Source organism: Lichenostomus cassidix, chromosome 3 (assembly GCF_008360975.1).
Source record: "Lichenostomus cassidix isolate B80296 chromosome 3, HeHo_3.0, whole genome shotgun sequence".
Lineage (NCBI taxonomy): Eukaryota > Metazoa > Chordata > Aves > Passeriformes > Meliphagidae > Lichenostomus > Lichenostomus cassidix.
The window spans coordinates 80835117-80849589 of record NC_139483.1 but is presented as its reverse complement, the minus strand read 5'-3'; the positions used below and the strand labels follow the sequence as shown (position 1 = coordinate 80849589).

General features: G+C 34.4%; 1 protein-coding gene across 1 annotated transcript in view; it reads left to right on the top strand.

Moving 5' to 3' along the window:
- Positions 1-14127, top strand: part of MEI4 (meiotic double-stranded break formation protein 4) — a 72609-nt gene extending 58482 nt beyond the window's left edge. Inside the window, exon 5 of the mRNA XM_085056467.1 lies at positions 10558-14127. Coding sequence (XP_084912593.1) covers positions 10558-10809 — 252 coding nt within the window. The 3' untranslated portion in view covers positions 10810-14127. The remainder of the gene's footprint in view (positions 1-10557) is intronic.
- The last annotated feature ends 346 nt before the right edge of the window (positions 14128-14473 follow it).

Below are 14473 nucleotides of genomic sequence, written 5' to 3'. Positions count from 1 at the left end.
ACACATCAGCCATTTGCCTAAAACACTGTCTTTTAGGTTTCTCAAGTCAGGTGTTGTTTCACTAGGCTTCGTTCCAATCCTTTTTGACTTTGAATGTACTGTGAGCTCCGATTGGGTTGGGTTTTTTCTGGTTGTATTTTTTCTGGAATTTTTTCTTCTTCACATTTAATTGCTTTAAATTTCTATGATATCTCTGTAGTTTGGTTGTAATAGTCTCCTTTTGAGTGACTCTGTGCAAAAGGATGCACTTCTGCTCATTTTTAGCTTTTTTTTTTTTTTTCCTTAGATATTTGTCTTAGCAAAGCTATTTGATAAATCATCTGTATTTTTTGCTAGGGTACTCAGCTCTAATGTATCCAATTCGACCTCAGAACATTATCCTTCAAACAGATTCTGTGAAGAATAAAAAAGTCTGTAGTCCCCCACTACTTTTCAGTTCTAGTTAGTTTTACTGAGCTGTGTTGAAGCTTTGGCATAACAAATTATACCAGAGTGAAAAATTACATGCTTGTCTTGCCATATATAAATCTTAGTAAATTTTCTTCAGCTTTCCTCTAGGTCATTTCAAATCCTGGCATTCTCAGATTCCTTTCTTATGGTATCCTTCTAACACAAGAAATGGTGCCTGCTATTAACCACTCTGTGCTTGCTGAAAATAGTGGTGCTGTACATCCAAATTTCGGCTTGACTTTGCATTTTTGAAGGCATTTGCCTTTAGTTAAGGCCAGTTGCACCTTTGTCAGCCAACATATTTGAGATTTACATAATCATCCAGGTGATAGGTTGGCCATGTGAAAACTTTCACTTGCATAGCACAGAACTTCCCCCCTGTACTTCGAATGGAAGTCAAACTAATCTAGTTTTACGTAAAGGAAGCCCTTGGACTTATTATGACCTAGTATATTACACTAAACTATAATACTCAGACCACAGAACTTTCTTCAATAATTCTTTTTTTATTTGTTTCAGTTGATGTCATAACTTTTGGAATTATAAGCATTTTCCTGTAGATAATCCTTCCTGTATATTTTTTATATTATTTTCTTCTTCAAAGCTAGAAAAACTATTTGGCTTCTGATGGTCAGTTTATATTTTAATCCCTTTCATGTTTACTCTGCTTTTTTTGTGTTCTGTCAGGATGCTGCAATTTTCACACAGGTTGCAGAAGATTTTCAGTTTCAAAAGGATCTTTCTAAGTGTTACTGTCTTTAGAGTTACTGCTGGCATGCTGAACTTTAGAGGGCCAATCTTGAACTGCATATCACTGCTTTCCAGCACCATGACACTCACATGTTCTAAACTGCTGCTCTGGAGCCTTTAAAAACCTGTCTTTTTACACTACGATTCTGCTAAAGCAGTTGAAACCAAAAAACAAATTAAAAAATGTGAAGTTGTCTAGAAAATTACTCTTTTTGAGGCTTTCCAGAAGAGTCTACTAGATAATTAATGGAAAATTAAAATTTGAAAGCAAAAACTTATTTGCTTACAATAATATCCATTTGGTTTCTGTAAAGCCTAAAAAGATTGTAGGGAGCAATCTGTTCCATTTCCTGTTTTGTCATGTTTTAAGTCAAAAACTCTAACTGCTTCCAAAATTAAGTTTTGACGCATGTAGGCAAACTTTCAGATAAACTCATGTGGTGTTCTCATGATTTCATGACATTTTATATTTTGTGTAATATTAAATTAAATATGTTGAGTCTGTAATTTCTCACAGATTTAAGGTGAATAAGCAATGTTTTCATATTGTTAAATTCTATTAACCCACTCAAGATTTGTTCTACATTCATATTCCACATAGTTTTCAATACAATAAGTAAGAAAAATAGCACTTCTTTTCAACCCTGTCAAATTTTCATGGAATTACATGTCTTGATTATATCTTCCATGTCTCCCAAGTCTCTTGAGTCTTATTGTTAGTTTGGAAGACTCTCATGGTATTCTCTGAAAATTCAGAGGTTGTTACAGGATTTGGTGACATAATTGTAGTGGAAAGTGGGTGTTTGAGACAAATGGTAGAATCACTGCAAAACTATTGTTATCTTGTTTCAGTTATATCTAAGGGAAACATTAATCCATTTTAGGAAAATAGTTTGTATTAATGTGAAATATAAATACTTTCCTAAAGACTTTTTATCTGTACAAGAAGTAGAAGATTTTTTTCTAAAACAAGAAGATAGATAGATAGGTAGATAGATAGATAGATAGATAGATATAGATAGATGATGATAGATAGATAGATAGATAGATAGATAGATGATAGATAGATAGATGATTAGATAGATAGATAGACAGATAGAACACTTCTTCCTAAATCAAAGACAAAGGTTGGTTTAGTTAAATAATGTCTTGAACAGTTACAGAATATTCAGCCTCTAACTATGGAAGAGGAAAAATAACTGCATAATTAGATACCTTCTTTAGTGGTATCATTTTTTATCTATTAGAAGTATATGGAGACTTTGATTCCTTGGATGAAAGTAATTCAGAAAACAGATGTCAACTTCTTTTTCTTACAAATATTAAGCTTGTGTTTCAACCAGATTTGTCCTATTCCTCACATAGAGGGCAATGCCTAAAATCACTCCTTTTTCTCCTTCTTATGTGTTTTGTTTCATTTTGTTTTTTCATGGATTTTCTGTTTCCTTTTGCGGCAGATGAATACAAGCTTCAAGCACGCGTTAGTTTTCAGTTGATCCAAAACCACCTAGGTTTGTTTATGTTTGGACTTTTTTTTTCTTTGATTCTGAGCCTGGAGTAGTAGATTCTGTCTCTGGCTTTGGAGCAAGGACTGATCTCATTGAAACTGAAGAAGTGTGCCACTGGTTGCAAGCTTCCAGAGCTGAAAAGAGGCTTTATTTGGCCTGAAAAGGGGAAGATTTTTCTTCTCTGAAGTAACTTAACATTGGTAGAGGGTGGGGCAGCAAATTAGACTGGGAGACAGGAGAACATGAGAATGGCCATTCTGCTTCTGACAGTGGTTATGGTAGATGTTCAGAGGAGTTTGGAGATGTTTTCAAGAACATTCTCCCAGTATCCATCAATTTATGCTATCCAAGGTGAAGTGATTGATTGTTTTTACATGTGTATCAATGGGTTTCACTATCGACTGTTTACTTTTATTTCACCCCATACAAGCTTTCAGCTTTCACAGTATCCTGTGGCAAGAAATTTAAGTGCATGTTCTGTGACAGCCTTCTGCTTTGGTTTGTTCTTGGACCAGCCACCTGCCACTTGCTAGGTTCAGTTGATTCTTTCCATCCCTAGTAATGGAAGTGATAATTTTAGGAAGTCAAGCTCAATGAGAGGCAAAATTGTCATGCTTTTGGGGAAAAAAAAAAGCCTTATGAGATGAAAAGCATGCTGAAAAGCTTCTTTTCAAAAAGAAATGAATTATGATTAAGTACAAATAAATGTGTATCATGCATTACTGTCAGTATTGCCTGCCCAGTGCTAGAGTCACTAAAGCAAAATGATTGCTATTTATTTTCAGTACTTCTGTGCATTTTCCAAAATAGGTAAGCTGTCAACTCTTTTGAAACTAACATAGCTGTATTTTTCAGCAATCCATTGTTTTCTGATGTGATTTTAATTAATGGAGGACTCTTTATTATTGCTATTATGCAAAACTTAATCTTATTGCCTTAGTGTTCTATTACCTATAAAAATGTTATGTATGATGTTTATTTTCAAGACCTACTTAGATCACCGTCTACCTTACAACATTTCTCACAGGACAAGAACATGATTTCTTATGTCAACAAACAACATCTGCTATTTCAATTGTATGGTTATTTCATGTGGTACTCTTACACTTGCAAGTAGGCAAGTCCTCCAAAAACAAAAACCACAACAAAACCTTTTCTCTAATACTGAAGTGTGCATAACTGAGAAATTTTTTTAGATTGTTTTGTTGATTTCTTTCTCCTGATAGTGACTTTACATGGGATTGTCTGATCTATAACTTCGTATTTAAGTTAGAGATATTCTTAAGTAGCCCATTTAAATTGGAAAGACCCACACTATAATAGATATATTCCCAGTCTTTATTTCAGATTCTTTTCTGAAAAAAAAAAGAAACCAAAATCAAACCAACATATTTCACATGCTTCAACTTGTAAAGAATTAATTTTTATAATTTTAGAATGAATTTCAAAAATAACGTACATGAGAGAAGCCAGATTTTAAGTATATGCCTTGTAGATTGGAATAAAATATGTTTATAAATTTTCATTATCTTAAGAAGGTTCATACATTCATATTTTTTGGCTGTTCTCTCTAAATGAGATAGCTTTGTGACTTATGGTTTAGCTTTCTTTAATAGAATAAAGGGGATTAGAATTTGTTTTTTTAAAGCTTTGTGTGTCTTTGTTATGTTACTTCCAATACAGTTTTTTTGGTTTTTACTCCAAAATGGAAATGTCAGTGCTCTACTGCTGACATGTTTAATTTCTTACAATATGTTGTGGAAATTGTATTACTAGATAAGAACAGTATTGCTGAAGATGTCTTGGAAATTTCTCCCAATTCAGTGTGTCATAGTTAAGGGCTAGTAACAGATGACCCTCCTATGTGATGTGTGGAAGAGGCACAATGCATAGATGCCTCAGGGATAAGTATTTTCCCCTTGGGTGATAGCAAAAAGAACACACACTTTAAATTCTATCAAAAGTATTTTCAAGAGTATGCCAAATTATTATGTCTGGACAGATACTATTTTTGCAAGATTCTAACTGTTGCTTCTGAAACCTCTCTGGCATGAGGCTGTCTGGGACTTCTAAAGTGTTGTTGGAGCATCTCACTCAGGACTTGTCACTGTACCTGCTGTAGATTAAATTGTTCCAAGAGTTTAGCTAATGGTCTCTGCTTTGGAATTTAACATTTACAAATGTTGGTAATTCCTTGACCCTTTCTGCAGTCACATTTGGTCTTGATCTGTAAGCAGAATAGTTGAAACTTAAGGAGCTACTTGAGAGTAAAGTGATACTTAGCATGAATAAAGATACAAATAGAATTCCCGGAACCTACTGAATAAAAGATGAAAATATTTTGAAAATTCAAGGACTGAGGGCATAAATTTAAATAAGGAATTGTACATGATGTTAATTTTGCTAGAGATACTAGCAAAAGAGGACATATATTAGTTTAGACTTACTTGGCAGGTGAATAATTGACATGGTTATGAGGATTATGATTATTGGGAGGGTTATTCAGAAAACAGGCATTTCAAATCACAAAACAAAAAGCTCTTAAAGAGAAATGCTAATCAGCTAAAAACTGAATCCTGCATCATGACAATTTGTAATTACCCTTTACCTTAACACAGTAGTATTAAAGACAGAACAAAAATATTTCTAGTAAAGACTTTCATGCATGCCTGCCTTAAATATTTTAGATACATATCTGCATGTTATTTAAACACTAAACAGCAATTATAGATAATCTATTTTATCCTCCTGTGATTTCTTATGCTGTGGATATTGTTGGATTTGTAAATTTTAATGATCACATGGAGGTTATTTACATGTTTGCAGGACATCCAGTTAAGAAGATTTCTGTGCTGTTTTGAAATAAAATGCCTACCATCCAAATGTTTTTAATTGTACTCTGAAAAAAAATTTTTCTCATATTTAGCATTTGAACACAGCAATAAGCAACTTGGATAGGGATTTCTCAGAGGGCAACTCAAGGGTCAAGAACAGAATTCCTTGTGAGAAATAATCTTCTTTATTCATAAAATGAGAAACTGTTGATACTTGAGGAAACAATTCAGTGATTCTGGAAATATATTTACCTTAACATCCAACCTAGACTGGATGAGAAGAGTAAAACAATACTGATTTTACTGAAAACCTAGGTTTTCAGCATTCCCTTAGTAAAGACAAAATGTACCAAATGGTGACAGTTTATAAAGTTTCCAGTCATTTTTTTCTTTTTTTTTTGGTGCTAATTTAGAAATGTTTTTCTTAAAAGGTGATGCTGTCAAATATCTCTCAATTTAGGAACTTGTACATTTTATTATATACTTGTTAGAACTGTAGTGTTAAAATACAGAAAACCATTTTAGACAAGCCTCCCTCTTACACGCAGGCATAGTGAGCACAGAAGTAATTTTTTCATTTATGTGAACATCAGCAACTGCATTTAGTATGTCACTTCCTTGTTGGTTAGTTCCCAAGTTAGAGCTATTCTTGCCACATTCTGAGAGCGTACAGGTGTTGCTGACACTTTGTTCATCATCCACATAAGCATCTGAGCTCTGCGGGACCATGACCATGCTCTTTCTCTTCATCTAATTTTTATTTACCCTGGTAAAGTATTGTCTCTGTTCTGTAGGTCCTTTGAGATGTAAAAGGAATAAAAGTTATTTGCCTCTACTCAGAAAGTGTCATCAGTCTTCTGCACGTGAAAATTCCAGGCCCAACAGACTGCATCACTAGAAATATGACTTGTGGCTGGTGACGTGGCTTAAGAATTGTAGAGAATTGCTTCAATTTTTTTTCTTATTTTGTATTGCTGTTATTAAGGGCAATTGAATAAGTTATGTAAATGTGCATGAACCACTAAGACCAGAACACATAAATATTCTAAATACAATTTGGAATCTGTTTCCTATTCTATTCACAAGACTCCAAATCTGTCCAAAAAGGCAGCAGTAGCTTGGAATTTGATCCAGGGCCGTCTGATCTGTTGTTTTGCAAAGAGAGAGTATTCTAAAGGGCCAGGGACCTGGAACACAGCAGTTGCTTTTAACGGGTTGTGATAGCATTCTAAAGAAGACATGAAAGAGAACTTCTACCCTGTGGCTAGCACAGGTCTTTCTCGTGAGAACATTCCGCTGTGTTTTATAAACAAAGATAAAGTTTGGATGTTTTTTAAAACAGTGTCTCGAGATTTGGACAGTTCAGGCCTGGCCAGTCAGGCCTATGGGGAGGTTTCTGGCTGACCAATCTGGGCGACCTCTGAAAAGTCTATATATATTGAAATCAAAATAATAAACTTCCTCTCTTTCTTGCCACACTAAGAACTTGGGTCCTTTTCTCTGCTAGTGGCTCAACAGCGACACTACCCTGCTTGCAAATTATGTTGTAAATATGTGTCCTATTCCACGTGGTCACCATGTAATGTGGGAGAAGCTTGGATAATTAATTTCAACGAAAAGTTTTGACACTTCTTGCATTCTGAACTTGGTGATGTAAATACAATTAATTCTGATTAGCAGATCATCAGATCCAGCCAGGAGATCCTTGTAACTGTAACCCCTGTTTTCATCTTATGTAAAGCTAATTTTATATAAATGGGGGTTTTTTTAATTATTTAACTCCAGACGTTTATTTGTATTGAGAAATCATAATAAGAAAATAATTTAAAAAAGTTAAGTTAAAAACTGAGGTACATGAAAAATGCATATTACTGCCAGGAAACACATTTCCAAGTATTTGGTGAGGTAAAATTGATGCAGACTGATCTCATAAAAAACAGTGTCCAAAATCCATATTGCATACCTGTCTGATCTGTAAGAAGAGTGATTATCCTAAAATTCATTTTGAAGAACAGTTAGTATTAAAGTTTCTTACAGTTGGTATTAATATATTCTGGTATAGCAGCATATATATGAGGTTTGCTTTATAGACACACCCTCTGAACTTTCTGGACAGCTCTGTATGCACACATATGTGCACAGCTACCCACTCACACATATTGGTGGTCAAGATTAATAGGTCTGTTATCTTACTATGCACCATTAGAGAACAATAAAGATATCCCTTTACGAATTATGTCACATAAATTTGCATTGGTAGTAATTGCATCAATTAGTACTACAGAAGACATCTAATGGAACAGAGGCACATTTTGGTCAGATTATTAAATGGATTGGAAAGGTTAATAATAAGCCTTGAGCCAGAAAATATTCTAGACTGATTTTTCCGCCCCTGGTTTTATAATACAATATTTCAAAGTGCATTTGTCTCCAGAAAAGCAATTATCTCAAAAAATACTTCCTCCTTGCCATCATACCTACCCATTCTCTTCAAAGGCAGTTGTGTGTGACTGAAGTAATTTTCTTTTAATGCAGTAGTATTTGTAGAGGAAGTTAATTAGTTAACTTGTGGTTTCTATTATCCATAATCAGATGGTTTACTAAGTTGCAATTAGTTGCACCATTCAAGACCCACTGAAAGTAACCCAACTGCTTAACTGCTTAGAAGAGCCTAAAAGGTTAAGGAGTAAGTGAAGGTACATAATTTGCCTTTCTAAAACATTTTAGATTGATTCCTCATGTGAAAGGAGTGAATTTTCAAGCCCAGCACTTGAGAGTCAAACAAAGATTTTTGTATGTAATGTTGTACATCTAATTTCCAAATTACAGGAACTAAAAGCATAGAACTTCCTTTTGTGTTTCCACATAGTAATTTTTTTCTGGGCACAGTCACACTTTATTACTGTAAAGAGTACTAGGACATGGAATATCTGAGGTTCTAGTTTAGAGTGGGATGAATTACATGCTGAAAGACTCTGGGAACTATCAGTTGCAAAACCTCAAACATCTAATACCACACTGGATAACCTACGGTACTCCTCCTGCTTACAGCTGCTACCCTTGGGCATGTGAAATAGCAATAAATATCTACATTCAGACAACTGTGTCCCACCCCTGCTTCCCTCTGTCGACTGAAACAGGAACCAGGGATTACTATCTCAGCTTGTTGATGCCTGTGTTTGGTCAGATGACCCTACACTGAAAGTCTTAGGAGCAGACTTTGTAGAGCTTTAGGATAATCTATTTCCTAGAAAGTCAGTAAATCATTAATAACAGTTACTTTCTCAACTTAGAAAGCAGTAATTTAGTCTAGTAAGCAAAGTAAATACATTTATCTCACCACGATCAGTTAATATTCAAAGCAATCAGTGTATAGGCATGATTGTCCAAGAGTTGGATGTTTGATATTTGAAGAAAACAGACCGTCTTGTTTCCTCTGCTTTGGAAGGAGGTTTTCCCAAATTAAACAGTTTGATTTAACTGGACTTTGGAAGTATGCAAATACTTAATATTGTCCTTCTGCATTTTTTGCTGTGTATTCTGATAAGAACATTAATACTGAATTCTTGGCAGCAGCTTTTGAACTGTACATTTTTCTTACAAGATTCCAGAGAGACAGAACAGGAGTATGCAAGGCCAGCAATAATATGTTTTGGCAACAAATTTAATTTTCAAGATTTCTAGAAAAGTCAGCAAAATTTCTTTGCTACACTGAGGCTTTGAAATAGGATGGCAGTGGTGTTCTAACCTTGTCTCTGAGGTGGGAGGCTAGCTCCAAATAATTACCTGTGCTTCAACACAGGTAATTCAAACAATCTGTGCTTCAACACAGATTTTAAGTTTAAGAACTAATATCTCAGAGAGTTAAAGCGAGCAATCTCTGAGCCACCATCTTCCACAGTTTTAACCGGAGAAGTTAAAGTGCTGTCTTTTTTAGATATTAGTGGAATCAAAAATAACTTACATTTTTGGCAAAAGCAATGATTAATAAATAAATAAATGTCACACTTTGGACAGTCTTACAGTATGTAATTTAGGCTGAGTAAAATGATTTGATGCTTTTTCGTAGACCCATGTTGAAGCCTGGACCCACCTGGCTTTGTACCACAGGTCTAAATGTTTTTTTAAATTTGCTAGAGCTATTGGTCCATTTTCTAAAATATATAATTAATTTTCTAGCAGCTATGATTTTACATTTCAGTTCTAATCATCTACCTACTGTAATTACAGCCTTTTTCAGAACAAGGTCATCTCATATTATTGTTAGATTTTGCTGTTAGGGAGAACACAGAATTTCATTCCAAAGAGACAAACCCCATGGTTTTTATCTTACCAGTTGTTTCCTATGTACAGAAGAGATTCTGAAACCTTCTGTGTAAAATTCCAATTTCCAAATACAGGACAAGTAAATTTATATTGGAGAAAGCTGTCAGACTTCTAAAAAATGTTTAGTTTGGTCAGTGTCCTTGTTCCAGCTTATTTGACAAACTGACTCTTCCACTTTAACTGGCTCAGAAATGGCTCGTGCATTTTCTATTGAGATTGATAATTTGAACTTTTAATTTGCCTTCTGGAGGTATCACTTGAATAGATGAGTGTCTATATTTAGTAGTAAAAAATTCTTTTTTTGCTTGTTATTTTATTTCTCAGAAAACGGAAACCCACCAATTCTAATTATATGCCCAAAACAAACAACGCTGTTATTGTAGATGTTTTTCTGTGCATCACTGTGGTCTGTCACAGCCCGTGGATAACTGGGTAAAGCAAACCCTCTCATGAAGAGGAGGTTATGTTGACTTTGCATTTGGTAGTATGATGGAGTGTTAGTTGTTTGGCTTTTACCACAAAAAGGAAAACATTTTTCAGAAGTAATCACACTGAATGATATATAGCTGTTCTGATTATATAAATTTTACTGCAGATTTTGACAGTATTCCTTAAACTGTCATCTGAGCTGTTGGGCTGCAGAAATGTTTTCACATTCTACTTATATACTGATTTTTCTTTATTCCCAGGTCCAGTCTGCGTATGACATTACCCAATATGAGAATATTTTTCCTTTGTGCATGATTCTGGAACAACTTCTTCAAACTGAGACACAGGAAAGTAACATTTCAAGCTCAGACTATGAAGGAGAAGAAAAAATCAAATTTCTGAAGAACCTTGATCAAATTATTCTTCATCTCTCAGATGAATTCCCTTTGTTTTCTTTATATTTATGGAGAGTGAGTGTTCTTTTGAACTCAGGTCAAATGCAAATTGATTGAAACAAGCAGCCTACTTTTTAACAGTGCATTTGTTGTGGGATTTCATTGGAAAGTTTTTGAGACAGACAGGGAAATTGTGGTTATTGGAAAACATTTACTTTAAACCACTATTCTGTATAGCAGTTTCAGAGATAATACAGTTTATTTCCAATTTTGAATATAGAAAAAGGTAATAATCCAGGTGCCATTTTGAATAAATGCCGTTTCTTATAATGGAAAACAACGTGTTGGTGTTTGTGTGCATAGTGAAAATGTAACAAAGAAAGTTGTTTCAGGTACTGTTTCAAATAAACACTATGAATTTTAAAGTAGAGTCATAATATGTGCATAGAGCTTCCAAGTTAGGAGACTAATGCCTGTCCTTTAAGTGTTGTATAGCTTCTGTGTGATTTAGAGACAGTGTCTGGTTGGCTGAAATAGGAAGGTTTGTTTTAAACTTGGTAACTTATCAGTGCAAATTCTTGTAGGACAGACTTCATTACTGATACAATCAAAATAGTCATTACCTGAGCAAAATAAAATCTGGTGTTCAGTTTTCCAAGTCTCTTACATTCATGGTATATTGCTTGGCTTTAGTTGTTTATGCACAAGTTTAGGCACAATAGGCCAAATTCACTCTGAGTTGAGTAATGATTTCAGAGATCTAATCTGAGTAAGTGTAACTCATTTAATGGTTACTTTAAACCTTTCTGTTCAAAATTAATGAATATTGATAAAATCCCCTTTTGTATATTTATATATTATCTGATTTTTAAAATATATTTTTATATATAATTTATATATTTTTATATAATTTTTTCTGTGTGATGGTATTATATTCATTGTACTAATTAAAGTACCATATTTTTACAGAAATTATCTTAAACATAAAAGGTCTTTAAAGTGTGAGTTCAACAATACCTTAACTGAACCAGAGTCCTTGATAGATCTAAAGGGTAACTGTTGTGATGAATGGCATTTTTTTCTATTAGGTAAACATTTTAGTTTTATTATATCTCCTAGAAGTGTATATTCACTATAAATACAAAAGAGTATTACTCCTTGTCCTTCCTCTTGAACTTGTTCCATCAGATCAATTTTTATGTCAGGAAAATCCTCTGAAACACCACTGTCTTGTTAATTTGAATGCATTTATTTCATAATAAATGTTTGCTTTATATATATGTAAAATACATTGATATTTAGAAAGGAAGTTGCTTTGATGGTGAATTGGCTCCCCAGAGAGTGTTTCTCAGTTAACTGTTCTGTTTCTTAAACTTCATATTTGATATGTCATATGGTAACATTTGTTCAATGCTGTTTTCTAGCTAACTTTCTTTCAACAGAAACGTTTGATTTGCAAGACAAGCAAGTAGTCACGTGAGAAAAATCAGATAAGTTTAGCCAAAGTAAAGAAAAGAATCAGTGGGTAAGTTTCGTAACCACTCAGGAACTCTGTGCCCTTTTTGTTGCTGCTTTACTTGTTTGCTTGTTTGTTAGTTTTATTAAGGTGGAGGATCAGTTCCTCCTCCTCCTCCCTTTACAGCACTGAAAGCATGATTACAAAAACAGCAAGGAAAGGAATAAACAAAATTAACTACTATTTAACTGATATAAAAATTTTCATTTTACTTTTTTTTAAAAAGCTTCATTCAAAAGTAGTATGTAAGCAAAAAACACAAAACACAGAAGGATACTGGTATTTATATAATAGCAAAATGTGTATTGTTTCAAGACTGTAGTTCTGAAGAAAAGTTTTAACACTAAATTGCACACCACTGCATACTTGCTTATGGCAAAAAATATTTTTGTTGTTAGTAAAGCAACTCAGGCAGAAAGGGACACATATTTTCTTCTTTGTAGATTGTAGCATTTTCTCAGCAGCAAGCTCTCTAGGCCACTGGAAAAAGCAATGGATATTTTGGGAAATATATTCATCCTTTGTAAATTTTGAAGTAACTACTCACTTGAGACATGATTTTTGAAATCTTTTTTTCATAGCATACAGCAAGACAAGGGTTTGTATCCAACTACATGGCACTTATGCTCTGTCAGGGATTTGGGAGAGTTGCACAGCTTTGAAAGTGTTGGGGCAGAGTGAGAATTCACCCTTGCGATGCCGCTGCAGCAGTCTAGACCCACGCTCTGCAAAAGTGCTGTTAACTGGTCACCTGGGCTCTCTCTATCTGTTTAGTGCAAAATTAAATAGTGCAGAGAACCACATTAATGAAAACCACAGCTTTGCTGGGGGCAATAACCCCTGCAATCAGAATACTTACTAGATTATCGTCTCCTGTTTCTTGGAAATTTTACACCAAGAGGGGACTTGGCTCAAGATGAAAATGCACAAAGGTAGACACTTACATTTAGATGTCTCCATGTGGTTGGGATATCTATTCCATTAAACACCTCAGAGTAACCCAGTGTTTTGATCCGGATATGTAGCTGCTGCCCCAGAGGACTCCAGAACTTCTCTAAGTCCTGTGTCACATTTTCTTTTTTCATGTAGATGCCTCTGATACTCTGGAGCGTCTTTAGTGGCACTCTCACTTAAAGTGTCTGCTTAGACAACTGAACTGAACAGTGGTGATAGCATGAGCTTAGATACGTAACTCACCACCATGAGCATGCATTTAGGTGTCTTAATCTGAAACCCCCACATTTGTGAAATCTTATCTGATTTTTAGAGGAAGAAATCCTACGTTTAAATCCCTGCTCTTCAGACAATTTATGCTCTTACTAAATGACTGTTAGATGTAACTTGAGCAAACACCACTGTCTTCAGTTTTGAAATAAACAGGATGACTGAGACAGTCCCTGGAGGATTTACAACCAGGTTACAGGAAACCTTCCTACACCTGGGACTTAGTTTAAGTCTTAAAGTACTTAATAAGTAGATACAACCGTATCTATGTTTTACCTATCTGGCCTCCAGAGAGGAATACCAGGCTTTCTCTCTTTCCAGAGAAAGTACCTGTGCTCTTTGCTCAGTGTAGGCTATTGGATGTCTCAAAAGAATAATCTTAAGGCCTCATGTGCTGAGTATAACATCTCTTAAACCTAAATAGGAAACACTGAAAATAATTTGGTGTGACCTGTCATTGCTCTCTGGAGTATTTCACCAGAGTTACCCTTACAGTTTTAAAATAAACAGTTCAGGGATATTTCTTCTGTCTTGCACATCTCTTTTTTGTAAATACATGTGCTTTAGAATTTGGCAAAATTTTAATGTTCTGCAAATGCAAATTGTTCAGCCTTATAAATACAAATCTATATATAAGCACACACACGGAGTTAAATTACATATTTATATGGTTGAATTAGCAATGCTTATTTATTAGTAGCCTAATAAGAGTTTATGATTTTATAATTTGTTGTTCTGCCACATTCTTAGCTTTCTGGGTGCCTGTCTTTTGTACTTGTCTCTATCTGTTTGAAAAAGAATTTTGTGGTAGAGTGTCTCTTTTTGTGAAAATAGGATAATTATGAGACAAAGAAAATAAATTTTTGTTCTAGTGCTGCTCCATTGACTATTCTATTCCCTAAAGTTTTGCATGCCTACTAATGACAGCAGTGGGTGGGATTTTTAAGTTAACTGTCTCAGAGTGTTTTTGTAACCTTAGTTTGGAATCTTTCCATATTCTGTTTGTAATTTACTGATTTTACAAATTGCTGTTTTATATGT